Source organism: Paramormyrops kingsleyae, chromosome 13, assembly GCF_048594095.1.
Source record: "Paramormyrops kingsleyae isolate MSU_618 chromosome 13, PKINGS_0.4, whole genome shotgun sequence".
NCBI lineage: Eukaryota > Metazoa > Chordata > Actinopteri > Osteoglossiformes > Mormyridae > Paramormyrops > Paramormyrops kingsleyae.
This window is the reverse complement of record NC_132809.1, coordinates 24,859,241-24,872,273: the sequence shown is the minus strand read 5'-3', so window position 1 is coordinate 24,872,273 and position 13,033 is coordinate 24,859,241. Positions and strand designations below refer to the sequence as shown.

Below are 13,033 nucleotides of genomic sequence, written 5' to 3'. Positions count from 1 at the left end.
AAGGATGTCCTGTGGCATTCCAACCTACCTGTACTTGGGCAAATGGAAAATAACAGATTGTTTTATTTAATTTCCTTTTCATTAAACCCAGAAGGCCAGTGCTGCAAACCTGCATCTTCAGCAAAGTTAAGCTTCTGTCTAAGGGACCAACATGTCCAAAAATGTAACGCCTGCCAGATATTTCAAGGCAGGCAGCACTGAGAGGTGAAAGGGCCCAGAATATCTGCTCAACGCCTCACATGTACGGTATCATTTCATGTTCGGTTCAATCTTTTTAAATTTAATTTCATCTGCTTACAGCTTCGCCACTCACTCAGACTGCTTGACTGCTTCCCCTGTATGCACATGCAAGTGAGGAATGAGGCCGGGGTGGGTAACAAGTGCCAGTACCAGAATTCCTCTTACCATTAAGAGTTAATCTAGCATTCAGATGGATTTCAGCTTTTAACATCCCAGCAGACAGAGCAGCTCAGGTTCAGTACCTTCACTGAAAGGCACAGCGGTTGGAACCCTTCATGGACCTGAAGTCTCCAGTGTTTGTCACAGTGTAGTGGTAAGTAGTGCTGGACAAATTAAGCTTCATGAACCATTAGTGGTATTTTCTGTCTCTCTTACATGGTGTCATCTGCTCATAAAAAGACTCAAAGCATGCCCTAAAGCAAACCAATAGCACCATCTAGTGGGGTAAAAAAAATACAGCAAATGGTTCATGAAGCTTCATTTGCCCATTACTACAGGTCAGTCCATGGACACAACCCAGTGAACCGGTGCGCCCTAGTGGGCATGCTTTATTTCCTTCTTATTTAAAAGCCCACAAAGACACAGTAACTCATTTATTTTCTCTTGCATGTCGTATATACACGTTAGGAGGCGGATTTACACTTACTCCCACATTAGTGTCTTAGAAAACTGTACACAAGTTCAGTTCTGCTCCCCCTTGCAGTTTAGCAGAAAGGACTTTGGCAGACACCAGAGGGGAGGGGCTTTGCGGCCCTGCTCAGGCCGCTCCTTGGGCCCAGTGCTGATTACACCAGGGGCTCCTCGCCGAGGCGAACATCACCCGCAGGATACAAAAGGGAAACCTTTTAGGTTTCATATCAAACAAATAAATAGGCACAGTGTCCGGTTTTGTACATGTAGAGGATCAGATGGAGTGGACAAGTCCTCCTGAGGTCAGAAGGTGCTCTGCAGCAGACAGTGGCAGCCACAGCCTGTTGGACACACCTCCTGCGTGCGGAACCACTCCATCATGTGGCTGGTGTGTCCGCCGTGGCCACAGCTCAGGCAGAAGGTGGAAGAGCCGCGCACTGCCACGTGGCAGATGGCGCACTGGAAGGTGAGATGCTTGCACACAGCGCACTGCGTGCCCCGGACCTCACTGCGGCAGTACCAGCAGTATACCCCAAACTCTGTGGAGAGAGGGTGCTATGTTACCCCACTGCAGCAATAAGCGGGGTCTTTTACACCACATCACTAGAGAGTATGACATTTAGGGGATGAAGACCTGCTGGGGCAGATTCCACCTTCTCACTCACCGATCCCCTTATGTGGTTCTGGAGGACAGGAGCTAAATTTCAGGACCTCAGCACGCTTCTCCTGGAGTCCCCAGCGGTATAAAATCTCACCGTAGCACTTCTTAAAGTCATCGAACTGCATGATTTTTGTGGGATCTAGAAGCCTGGAAGGACCATGTTCAGAGGAGGAGATGAACTCATAGTGCAGTGTGGTACCCATGCCAGACATACGGTGGCCTCTTACCTCTGATTCATCTCATGCTGCTCCTTCTCTCGCTCGCGTGGGTCAGTGTAGCCTTGGTTACTATAGCGATAATCATCGGGGGAGGACTCTCCCCAGGGGACAGTGTGCTCAGGGTCCCGAACCACTAAAAACGACATGGGTTTCCCCACACAAATAAGACAAGATAACAAACCTGAGGTTATGAAGGATATCTAATGTCCGCCTGGATACAGGCACCAAACTGGAGAAGATCCTAAACCACTGCATCACCAGGTGTGTCTAGCTCTGCTTCCCATCCCACCCCATGAACCTGAGGAGTGGGTAGAAAAGTGAACCAAATGGCGTTCCTGGGATCCAAAAGGCGACTATATGCTCTCGGAAGCAAACGGTTACTCCGTGCAATCGGGACCCAAATGGGGACTACATACCGCGGAACCAGGAATCCAAACAGCAACTCTTAGAATCAAACATGGACTCAGTACTTTCGGAACCAAACAGCTACTGCATGCTCTCGGAACCAAACGCCTACTCTATGCTTTCGGAACCAAATGGAGCAGGGGATCCAAACGATGACTTTGTACTCTCTGAAGCAAAAAGCATATTTGATATATTTTTACATTTATATTGTTATTTTTATACATTTTACAATACTCTTATGCACAGCTGCTCGGAGTGACCAGGGTTACATTTCACTACATGTTGTATGTGATTAACTGTGTACATGACGAATAAACGTCTTGAATTGAATCTTGAATCAACTACACACTCTTGGAATCTGAGAGGTGATTCCATGCAATGACTCCAAGCTCTCGGTGACTCCACTACCTCAGAACCAAACTGCGACTGCACGTTCTCAGAATCCATGATCCAAATGGCGCCTCCATGCTCTAGGAACTGAACAGCAACTGAAAACACTCAGAACTTGGAATCCAATTGGCGACATGCTCTAGGGACCGGGATTCAAATGCGGACTCCACACTCTCAGAAGGAAACCTAGAGTCCAAATGGCAACTCCATACTTTCTGAACCCAGGATCCAAATAGGGGCTACACGCTCACAGAACTCAGGGTCCAAACAGCGAAGCCATGCTGTCAGAAGCCTCCCTCGCCTCCTCTTACCCACATTCCAGGCGGTGCCGCTGCTCCCAGAGTCCGAAGTACAGGAACCGGCACCAGATGTGACAGATCCAGAAGTGTAGCTTGGCTGTATGAGACCAGTGGGACATCCCTTAGAACCACATCATGTTTTGAAGCAGCCTGTGGTACCAGGTCAGTCTCACCCCAGTAATTCCCCCCATGTTCATGATTAAGATACCCAAAACCAGAAAACCAAAAACAGAAAGCTACTCTGTCCTGCCTTCTTTAAAACATGTTCCTTGTTAATGACCCAGTGTAGAATCTAACACATTTCTGATGGATAAGCACAGGGCCAAAACAGAACTCACGTATCGAGAGTGGGCTATGGAGAAGGCCGGGGGCCGAAGAGTATGGTGTCCGAAGAGGGAGAGGTAGTCCTGGGGGCAGCACTGAGCCTCGAAAACACTGCACAGCATGGCCAGCGTCTGAATGTCACTCATCTTGCTGTAATAGTCCAGTCTGCACAGCAAAAGACAGAGACAGACAGACAGGCAGAGAGAGATAGTGAGAGAAGGACGGGCATGCAGACATGCAGGACGACAGACAGAGAAACAGGAAGTAGCGCTTCACGATATCACACTGCAATATAATTTCAATTACAGGACACGTGCAATAATCACCAGGAGGTCACCAGGGAGTAAACATTTGACCTGATGGTGGCTTTTCAGTGCTATATGGACGTTTACTTACGCCCACAGTTCAGTAAGCAGATTATTAGTACACCTATAATATTAATGAGAAGCGTATTGTGATGCCCAAAACTTTCTATAAAAATTTGTATAAATTTGGCGTATCCTAATGGTTATTAAATTCATTTAGTGGAGCACGTCACATGCTACTCTTTTGGTAAATCATGGAAGTGGCGGTGAAGAAAGGGACAGCCTAACAATCCACAGCATCCTTTTTAAAAGAGGAAATATTGTGGATAAACAAGGTGAAAAGACAATGGTGATGTGGTGGTACTTTTTGAAGTTTAAAGTCTGACACGTTTAGTGAACATGAGGCTACACCAAACTTATTCCAATTACTACACAGTACGCTTCTCATTAATATTTCAGGCTAATACTAATCTGTATATAATACTATACTGTATACTGCGGGTCTAAGTAAACGTCCATAAAGTACTGAAAAGAAGGCGTCCAGGCAAATGTTTAGGCTCGTCATCTGAAGCTCTGGTGATGAATGCGCAGGTGTCAAATAATCATGAGCAGGCAAGCAAGCAAGCGGGCGGACGGATGGACAGAGAGATGCATGGATCGGAGTTTTTGAGCGGAGCCACCCAGCCACTCACAGTGTCTCCAGCAGCAGACGTCCAAAGGGATGCTGGGCCCACGGGGCGCCGGCATCTGGCTCCGCGTTTGGGCTGAGGCCCCCACTGGTCGCGGCGGATGCCAGTGCCCACACCTGTGTGCACAGAACCATGGATGAAGTAGGTCTCCCGTAATCAGGTACCACACGGGCACTGTATGGGCATCCGTGGTGACCTGATCGCGGCGCCCTTCCGACAGCTACCTTAGCGAGGTCCCTGCGGCCCACAGCCAGGGCTGCGGTGGCGTTCCGCTGACACGTGTCCTGGATGTCGTTCACGTTGAGGCTGCAGGGTGACAGAAAGGCAGACTGAACAGTGAGACAAGGCTGCAGGGCTACAAACGGTGCAGGTTGACTGCTACAGGTGTATCGGCTGGGAGCTCCGCACGCCCCGGCGTGGTGCGGCCCCCGGCCCCACGCACACGTAGGTCTCTCCCAGGGCCTTGTGCACGGGCAGCAGGCTGGAGATCTCCTGGATGATGACTTTGCCGGCCAGCTTGACGGGCCGGCTGCTGGCTTCCGTTCCTTCACGCTTGTTTTTCCAGCGGCGTGATTTCTAGGGAACAACATGAAGGTCAAGCCCCATCCCTGAGTGTTATTTTAACACTGACAGTGTTATCTTTTCATATGACGTCGTTTAATAACCGAAGAAACATCAGAATCTGGCCTTTCTCCTTTGATCATTAAGTGCGGCAATGTTTATTTAAAGCAGTTTTAAAGAAATGTAGACTAACATCTAAGTTAGTATTTCCCAACCCGGTCCTCTGGGACCCAGAGACGGTCCACATTTTTGCTCCCTCTCAGCTTCCTACTGACAAAAACTTGGACTATCTGCGGATCCCCAAGGGCTGGATTGGAAACATTGATCTAAATGAAACTTCAAGTCACAAGCCTGAATGCTTATGCAAGGCATTATATGCAGAATGGCTGAAACCCTCCCCCAGCTGCTAGTCCTATGGTACCCATCCCCCCCCCCCCCCCCCCGCAGTGCTCACCCGCTCCTTGTAGTAGAAGGAGGAGATGGAGACTTGCTCCTTCTCGCTCCGGGTGGGGCTGCCACTGTAGAGCCGCAGTGAGCTCTGAGACTCGCTGCGGATCTTCATGGGGGTGAGTACGCCGCTGTGGTAGGCGGACAGCGCCGACAGGGACCTGGGTGTGGGCTCCGTGGGCGACACCGAGCGATGCATGGTCACCGGCCTCGTGAAGAATACCAGAGAGCCTGCACAGAGACGGCCATGACCACCACGTCTCCTAAAGGACGAGGTCACTTCCTCCCGCCGCCACCTACACAGGGCGCTCACCCGTGCCACAGAAGCGGGCTCCTGACGTTCGCGGAAAGGGAATGTTGGCGTCCTGGTAGGAGCCGTAGGAGTAGGTGGAGAAGGCTTGCAGGGAGGGGGGCGTTACTGGCACATAGGAACTGCTGGCGTTGCCTTCCTCCTGGGCCTGAAACACACACACATATACATACATATTATTTACTATATATTTATGGGGACTCTCCGTTCTTTTCTATAGGCATAACCCTAATCCCAGCTATCACAACCTTACCCCCTACCCAGCCCTAAGCTTAACCTTAAGTAAAAAAAAAAACAAAATGCCTTGGTATTTTAAGTGTTTAGATTGCAGTCACAGATTTTTATAAAACTGAGAATTGAGTTTCCCATTGTGGGGACTGAAAAAATATCCCCACAAGGTCAAAATAACAGGTTTTTAATCAAAAAGTAATATATACAAGCCTGCCACTCACACACACACACACACACACACACACACAACACGCAAGATACGTAAGATAAAGTGAAATCCACCATTCTTGGAGGAATTCCTCCATTGTGACTCTCCTGCTCAGGGTGTGTGTGTGTGTGTGTGTGTGTGCGTGTGTGTGTGGGAGCACAGCTGCTGGTGCTATGAGGAGGTGTGTATTCAGAGGAGGAAGGAAGGAGAGCATCTCACTATGCAGGTCTCCAGGCAGGACACCAGTTTCCTTAAACATGGTTCCAAGCAATTCTGATTCCTCTTCACCTTCTGCAAGGAGGTGTCAGTGAGGATCTGCAAAGGACAAACATGACTGAGAGCAGACAGACACTCAGGGGGAAAACCGGTCACCGCCCCGCTGCCGGACACGGCGCCCTTCATAGCTCCCCGGCGTGGTCAGCAACAGCCAGAAAGTCTCAGGGAGCCCAGCTAGATGCCCTGGGGGAATGTGTGAGGGGCCACTGACATCATGAGGGGCCACCGACATCATCACCAGGTTCTACAGGACCAATGATGCCCACACTTACAGTCTGGGGCCATCAGCAGGCGGAAGCAGGCACTGAAATAACGGGAAGGCTGCAGAATGATGGCGTTATGTTTCACGGTGTACAGTCATGGAGGATATTTTTGCGACTAGTCAATAACGTTAGGCTACAGTCCTTAGATTTTTTTTAGACGTTAAGTATATATTTTTATTTTGCAGTAATTATATTTTACTTTATGCTTCTAACTAACATTACACCATTGATATATTATCATGCTTGTCAGGTACATTGTTTTTTTTCTTACTGGAAGTATCACCCCAGGTTTACTGAATTTACTGGAATGGAATGGAATGTCTATTGTCACTGCACTCAACAAGTACAATGACAATAAAGACATTCCATTCCAGTCCAGTCCATAATTGCTTGATGATTATAACCGTCTCACACATCAAGATGCACGTCACAGGGCTCTCCGAGTGCCAGTGAGGCCTTTACCTTCTGGATTTTTATCTTCATGGAGGGGTGGATGGTGGTGGGACTGACGAACTGGAAGGTGGGAGCGGCATTGTTGGGGTACTGTGCCGGGAACTTGACCACCAGCCGCACGCGGTTGGAGCCGCAGCGCGCGGTCACGAAGCAGCTCCGGTTCACGGCGTCCATCTGGGGACGGGGACACGGGCCGGCCGTCAGCGAGAGGCGGAGCTTGGCCCGTCGCCTCGCCATTCAGGGTCAGCCGAGGGACGGCCTACCTCCACGTTGACGTTCCGGATCTGCAGGTTGACCAGGGAGAACTCCTGCTGCAGGGTCTGAGGGACACCGGGAGGCTCCTGCTTGCTGCTGGGCTGCAGACTATCCCGCTGATCTGGGATCAGAGTCAGCGCATGCTCAGCGTGCTGCATACTGAAGCTGCACGGGCTGCTTCTGCTGAGGGAGCAGGGTTGGCCTCGGCCGCTCGATCGGGTCAGGAACCCCGTTCAGAGCCGATTTAGGCCTGGCATTCATTCCTACTTAAATCCAACATAGGAGCTGAAAATGCTGGCATCTCCCACAGCAAACTGACATTCAGGAAGCTTCCATGGCCCTAGCGACAAATCTGCTGACTTGCTTTTACTGGAGGATCAAGCAGCATTTCCCCATGAGCAGAGGCGGACATTTCAGGTCCAGTAAGTAAAAATCCAAACCAGAATTTTGTTTCAACCAACCAGTTGAGTATAAACAGTCAGTCACAGAGTACTCAACTGGTTGGTCGAAACAAAATTTTGGTCTGGATTTTTACTTTCTGGACCTGAAACGTCCGCCCCTGCCCATGGGCAAACAGAACCGTCCATACCAAGATCAATGCATACATTTAGTATCTCAGCTTTTAATGAAGTAATAATGAGTAATAACTAAGTGTACAGAGTATAGACATATCCTGCAGAGAAAGCCAGGGGTCACATGACTTCCTGTCCCTCTGGAGGCTTCCTCTGGCAGCCGATACTCACAGTCGGGCTCCTCCGTGGAGTGTTCGGGGCTCTGCTGTGACTCGGGGAGCTGGGGTTGCAGGCTCTTCTCCGCCTCTGGGGTCAGCAACATGCCCTCCATCAGCTCATCCACACTGTCCATGACGTCATTGGAGCAGAGCTTCAGGAGACACCAGCAGGCCCATCAGTGTGGAGGAAGCCGGACCTTACCCTCACCTGACCCGACCCCTAAGGTAAGATCGCTGCCAAACAGATCTGCTCCGAGCCTCTTGCCTTCTGCAACTGCTGATCCACACGCCATATCCTCAGCGTCTGATCCCGGGACCAGGTCACCAGCTGGAAATCCTTGGACCCTAACACACGAAACAAAGCACGTGAGGATGGAGTATAACGGAAGCCTCTGTGCCAACGCACGGATGGAGTCCAGGGCAACACCCACCCTCCTTCTGGCGCCGCCACTGGAATTCGAGCACGACATCGTCGTGGCCGACAAAGGCGTGAACCGGGCTGTTCAGCTCCAAGGCGCTCCACAGCAGCAGGCTGTTCTCCCGGCGCAGTTGGGGCACCATGACCGTCACCAGGCCGTTGGAGAAGGGCTATGAAGAAACGAGGCATGACGCTGCCTCACACACACTGGCACACGCACTTTGGGGAGACGAGGCAGGGTACTGCCTCACACACATGGGCACACGCATTGTAAGAAGACGAGGCAGGGTGCTGCCTCAACACACGCTGGCACACGCACTCTGTGGAGACGGGGCAGAGTGCTGCCTCAACACACATGCATGAGCATTGTGGGGAGAAAAGGCACGGTATTGCCTCATACACAGGCAAACACACTGGGGAGTCGAGGCACACATTGCGGGGACTCGACCTAGCTGCCAGGACCACACTCACCGTGTACCGGGCCTTCCAGACCGGCATCTGGCAGGACAGGATGTTGAGGTATTTTCGCGGCTGTCTGTAATCCCAGAACTAAATGGACACAAGAGAAAGTGCGAAAGTCAACACCGGACAGCCCAGCTGCTTGCGATTCCTTGGGGACAGAGATCCGGCGACAGCCTCTCACCCGTACAGAGTTGTCCTGGCTGGAGGTGGCCAGGACGTACTCGCTGTCAGGATGCCAGTCCAGTCCGTGGATCTTGGACAGGTGAGCAGCAACATACTCCACAGCCGTGTTGGGTTTCTACTGGGCGAATGGGGGGGCTGCGTTAGGGCCACCTCAGCCCGATGTGCAGGTTCCCTTCCCAAAGCCCCAAGTTACCCTTTTGTCCCAGATTCGGACATCGCCGTCATGACTGGAGGCCAGGCAGAAGGGGTTCCGCTTATTCCACTTCACCTGGGAGGCTCCCGCTGCGGACAAGATGTGGGGAAGCAGCCACAGATCAAGGCACAAGCAGAGCCCAAACATGCAGGCAGAAGCAAATGACCACCCACATCAGACAGACAGAATCACCCATGACAGACAGACAGACAGACAGACAGACAGAATCACCGATGACAGACAGACAGACAGACAGACAGACAGACAGACAGAATGCACTCACCTACAGCAGACAGCGCTACTGTAGGCTTTCGGGTATCTCTGTAAAAAGTAACAATAAATTACTCATAATGTGAACAAGGTTTCCAATTCTCCTGGAAAGCCTGGAAAATATTCCAGTAAAATAAAAAAAATGGAAATTGAGAGAAAAAGTAAAATGTCCTGGAAAAACTTGCAGTGCAGCTTACCCCTGAACTCCTGCTCTGCATATTCCATCCCATGTTTCAAAAATGATTTTCTCGTTGCAGAGAAGAAAATCCATGTGTATGCTAGATGCCCTAAAGGCTGTGACTGAAAGACGTATGGATACCAGGTGTTCTCCAGAGAATCTTGACATCTTCCTTACTTCAGAAGCACACCAAGGGGCCCCTCGTCCACACCTCAATCATTACTCGTTCGGATGAGTGCCCAAAGAGTTTCTTGCATGCAGTTTGAAATGTTGTCACCACTATGGCTAACAGCCACTGGGGCAGATCTACATCACTACTGCCCCACAGTGGTGGCAGTTCATATGGCATCTCTGCCGTGAGCTCACTACTAGGAGTGACTCTTACAGGAGATCTCACTGTACCCACTGTATAAGAAACAAATTGAAACTACCCACTGAATGCTAAAAAAAAACAGCATTTTTGAGTGTTATTTCCAACAAATAAGCACAATTTATATATGTAAAAACCTTTTCATTGTACCAGTTTTGCAGACTATAGTTTATCATCATTATATTGTATAATAAATCAAACTTCAGCCTTACCTGGTGTCCCAGATATAGATAAAAGCATCCACAGAGCTGGTAACAAGAAACTCTGGATCAAACCAGGACCAGTCAAGGTCACTGTCAAAAGCCAGGGAAACAGAAGTAAAAGGATGAGGGAGTGTCCACCAGCCTTCAACACCCACTTATGTATAATAAGGGCTCTAATAAAGTCTAATAAAACGAGGCAGGGAGGCACGGGACAGTCTAATAATAAAAGGCAGGGCAGGCAGAGGACAGTCTATTAAAAAGAGGCAGGCAGAGGACAGTCTAATAATAAGAGGCAGGCAGGCTTGGGACAGTCTAATAATAAGAGGCAGGCAGGCATGGAACAATCTAATAATAAGAGGCAGGCAGGCATAGGACAGTCTAATAACAAGAGGCAGGCAGGCTCGGGACAGTCTAATAAAGAGGCAGGCAGGCATAGGACAGTCTAATAAAAAAAAGACAGGCGGGCATAGGACAGTCTAATAAAAAGAGGCAGGCATAGGACAGTCTAATAAAAAGAGGCAGGCAGGCACGGGACAGTCTATTAAAAAGAGGCAGGCAGGCACGGGACAGTCTATTAAAAAGAGGCAGGCAGGCACGGGACAGTCTAATAAAGTGGTCATTCTATACCAAGTCACCCAGATGGTCCCAGCTTAGTAGTAAAGTGACAGTATGTTCCTCTCATTGATATGTCTGTTGTCACATGCTGTAAGTCCTTGGATTATATGCTGTGCCGTTTTGCGGTGGAATCCTGTATTGTGTTCCAGTAGACGTCGTAAGATGAGCCAAAGAAGATTCGCTGGCCTCGCCCAAATCTTCGCCCTAACAGCATCCAATATCATCAGTTCTGGGACCTACAAAAGGGCCGCAGATGCCACCATCGCCTGCCTATTTTGCTGATTTGCTCTCACTATTGATTTTTCCTTATTTCCGGTTTTGACTGCTTGTGTATGACTTTGGTTTGTTTCTGGTTTACTGATTCTTGTCTAATCCCTGGTTTTGGTCGTTATTCTTGATAATTACCTTTCTGCGTATTGATATTTTTTGTTAAACTTCTGTGGCAACAAGCCCATGACAGCACATTCTTTAAAAGAAATCATAATTCTTGTCTTCAGATATACAATAATACGGGGGAAACATGAAAATGATAGTCAAATGAGGACAAGAAGATGGGAAATTTTAAAAATTGAGTACATTTCAAAAGACTGATCTGATGCTCCGAAACCAGTAATAAAAAATTGTTACTGCATACATGTGGCCTAATATCTCATAAATGACAGGAAAGAAATTGCTTTATCTAGCATAATGTTCTCAAAAGCTCTCAAAGGGGGCATCATTTTGAGTTTTCAGCCATTTTCAGAGCCTAGTAAAAGAACAACATATGACACAGCTCATCTCAAAGCTGTACATAACAAATTTAAATTTTTTTTTTTTATTAAAATTCATAAAGCTGTAGTTTCAAAACTAAGAGATAAAAACCTACTATCCGGGATTTCAACATAAGTTTGTTATAGGAGAACCTGTGAATTTTTCCAGGAGAATCCAAGAGGGTGACCTGGGGAATTTTTCTAAAACAGGGTGGGTTGATATGAAATGACTCACAGGCAGAGAGGGAGCAAAATGTAATAGTTAAAGGCAGAGACAGTGACACGCACAGGGACACGCACTCACATACAGAGCATCCACATCACTGCAAATCCTCCAGCAGTGCGGCTGCTCTACCTGATGACACGCGTGTGACCCAGTAGAGAAGTGTGGATTTCCCCAGCACCGTCCTGCCACTTGTACAGATCGACACGCTGGTTATTCTAGGGAAACAGCAGGAGAAGGTGAGGAATAGCGGTTTGGCGCCATCCCGTCACGGTGGATTTCTCCAACACTAACCGAGGCAGCAAAGAGGTGGGCCTCAGCTTCGTGCGGATTCCACTGCACCGTCCCCACATCCCACTTGCACTGCCGCGATATCTTCCTTAAGGGCTCGGAAGGGCTTTCCAGATTAAACACATACAGGAAGCGTCGTCTGGAAAACAGTCAAGTCCATGGGAAAAAGGAAAGCGGGAACAGAGCGTGGAGTCAATTCAGTGCCACACTAACCAGACCAAATCAAAGCCTTTTATATAGAAAAAAAGGCAGTTACAAACATTGCATAGATGTGCATAAGTGCAGATGGGTACCATAACTTGGTAAATGTGACTCCTTAAATAAGCCTGATATCACTTTGGTGCGACAGCTAGTGATAGTTGATTTTAGGGGCAGGGGATCTCACAGCATAGTGTAAATGACTGATCACTGTGCAAATGACAAACTCTCTAAAATCTCACCCTGACAGCACAGCATGGCGTCCCAGGCAGTCCACGGACATGGCAGTAGCCTGAAACACAACAAGAGAACAACAACATCGTATGTAATGGGGAAGAGTCGCCACCTAAATACAGGATCCGCTGGCAACGCTCAATGCAATTAGTCTGGACTGTCAGGCATGTAGGAACATCAGGAAATATGAAAGAGAGCCGCAGAATTGACTCATACGTGATATGTATTGTATGACATGACCCCCCGCATTCCAAGTAAACACTTTCAGACACCGCAGGAGGGAGTCACGGGGAGGACTGCGACCGACCAGCCGTTTATTCCAGCAGCTACCTCGCATTAAAGTGAAGGTCTGACCGCGGCTAAAACGCCGCCAACTACCTGTGAGTCTCTCAACTCCACCACAGCATTCTCACTGCTCCAGCGCGCCGCCATGTTCAAGCCGGAGCCAGCGCAAAAGCGCTGTGACGCCAAAGACGTGCGCCGGCGAAGTGGCGTCAAAACCAAGCGCCGCGGTTGCGCGCTCCCGGCACGCTCCACGCTGCCGAGCCACA

At 49.2% G+C, this 13,033-nt stretch overlaps 1 protein-coding gene across 1 annotated transcript; it reads right to left on the bottom strand.

Annotated features, from left to right (window-relative positions):
* Window positions 1–763: 763 nt before the first annotated feature.
* Window positions 764–12,980, bottom strand: wdr59 (WD repeat domain 59). Its single transcript, XM_023811240.2, has 25 exons — window positions 12,861–12,980; window positions 12,491–12,540; window positions 12,054–12,189; window positions 11,892–11,977; window positions 10,182–10,262; window positions 9,435–9,472; window positions 9,152–9,240; window positions 8,957–9,073; window positions 8,785–8,862; window positions 8,327–8,483; window positions 8,161–8,240; window positions 7,909–8,047; window positions 7,174–7,286; window positions 6,920–7,084; window positions 6,138–6,233; window positions 5,483–5,627; window positions 5,177–5,400; window positions 4,604–4,737; window positions 4,386–4,467; window positions 4,165–4,277; window positions 3,182–3,332; window positions 2,856–2,940; window positions 1,759–1,882; window positions 1,536–1,678; window positions 764–1,409 (listed from the first exon to the last, which is right to left on the bottom strand). The coding sequence occupies exons 1-25, from the start codon at window positions 12,912–12,914 to the stop codon at window positions 1,174–1,176; spliced, it is 2,916 nt and encodes a 971-aa protein (XP_023667008.2). The 5' UTR covers window positions 12,915–12,980; the 3' UTR covers window positions 764–1,173.
* Window positions 12,981–13,033: the final 53 nt, after the last annotated feature.

Excerpts from the sequence above, each read along its gene's own strand:
- wdr59 (XM_023811240.2), bottom strand. The coding sequence starts at position 12,914 with ATGGCGGCGCGCTGGAGCAGTGAGAATGCTGTGGTGGAGTTGAGAGAC. Across the intron at positions 8,048-8,160 it reads TGGATCAGCAGTTGCAGAAG|CTCTGCTCCAATGACGTCAT; the intron begins GCAAGAGGCTCG and ends TGTCTCCTGAAG. Across the intron at positions 1,883-2,855 it reads CGGCACCGCCTGGAATGTGG|TGGTTCGGGACCCTGAGCAC; the intron begins GTAAGAGGAGGC and ends TGTCGTTTTTAG.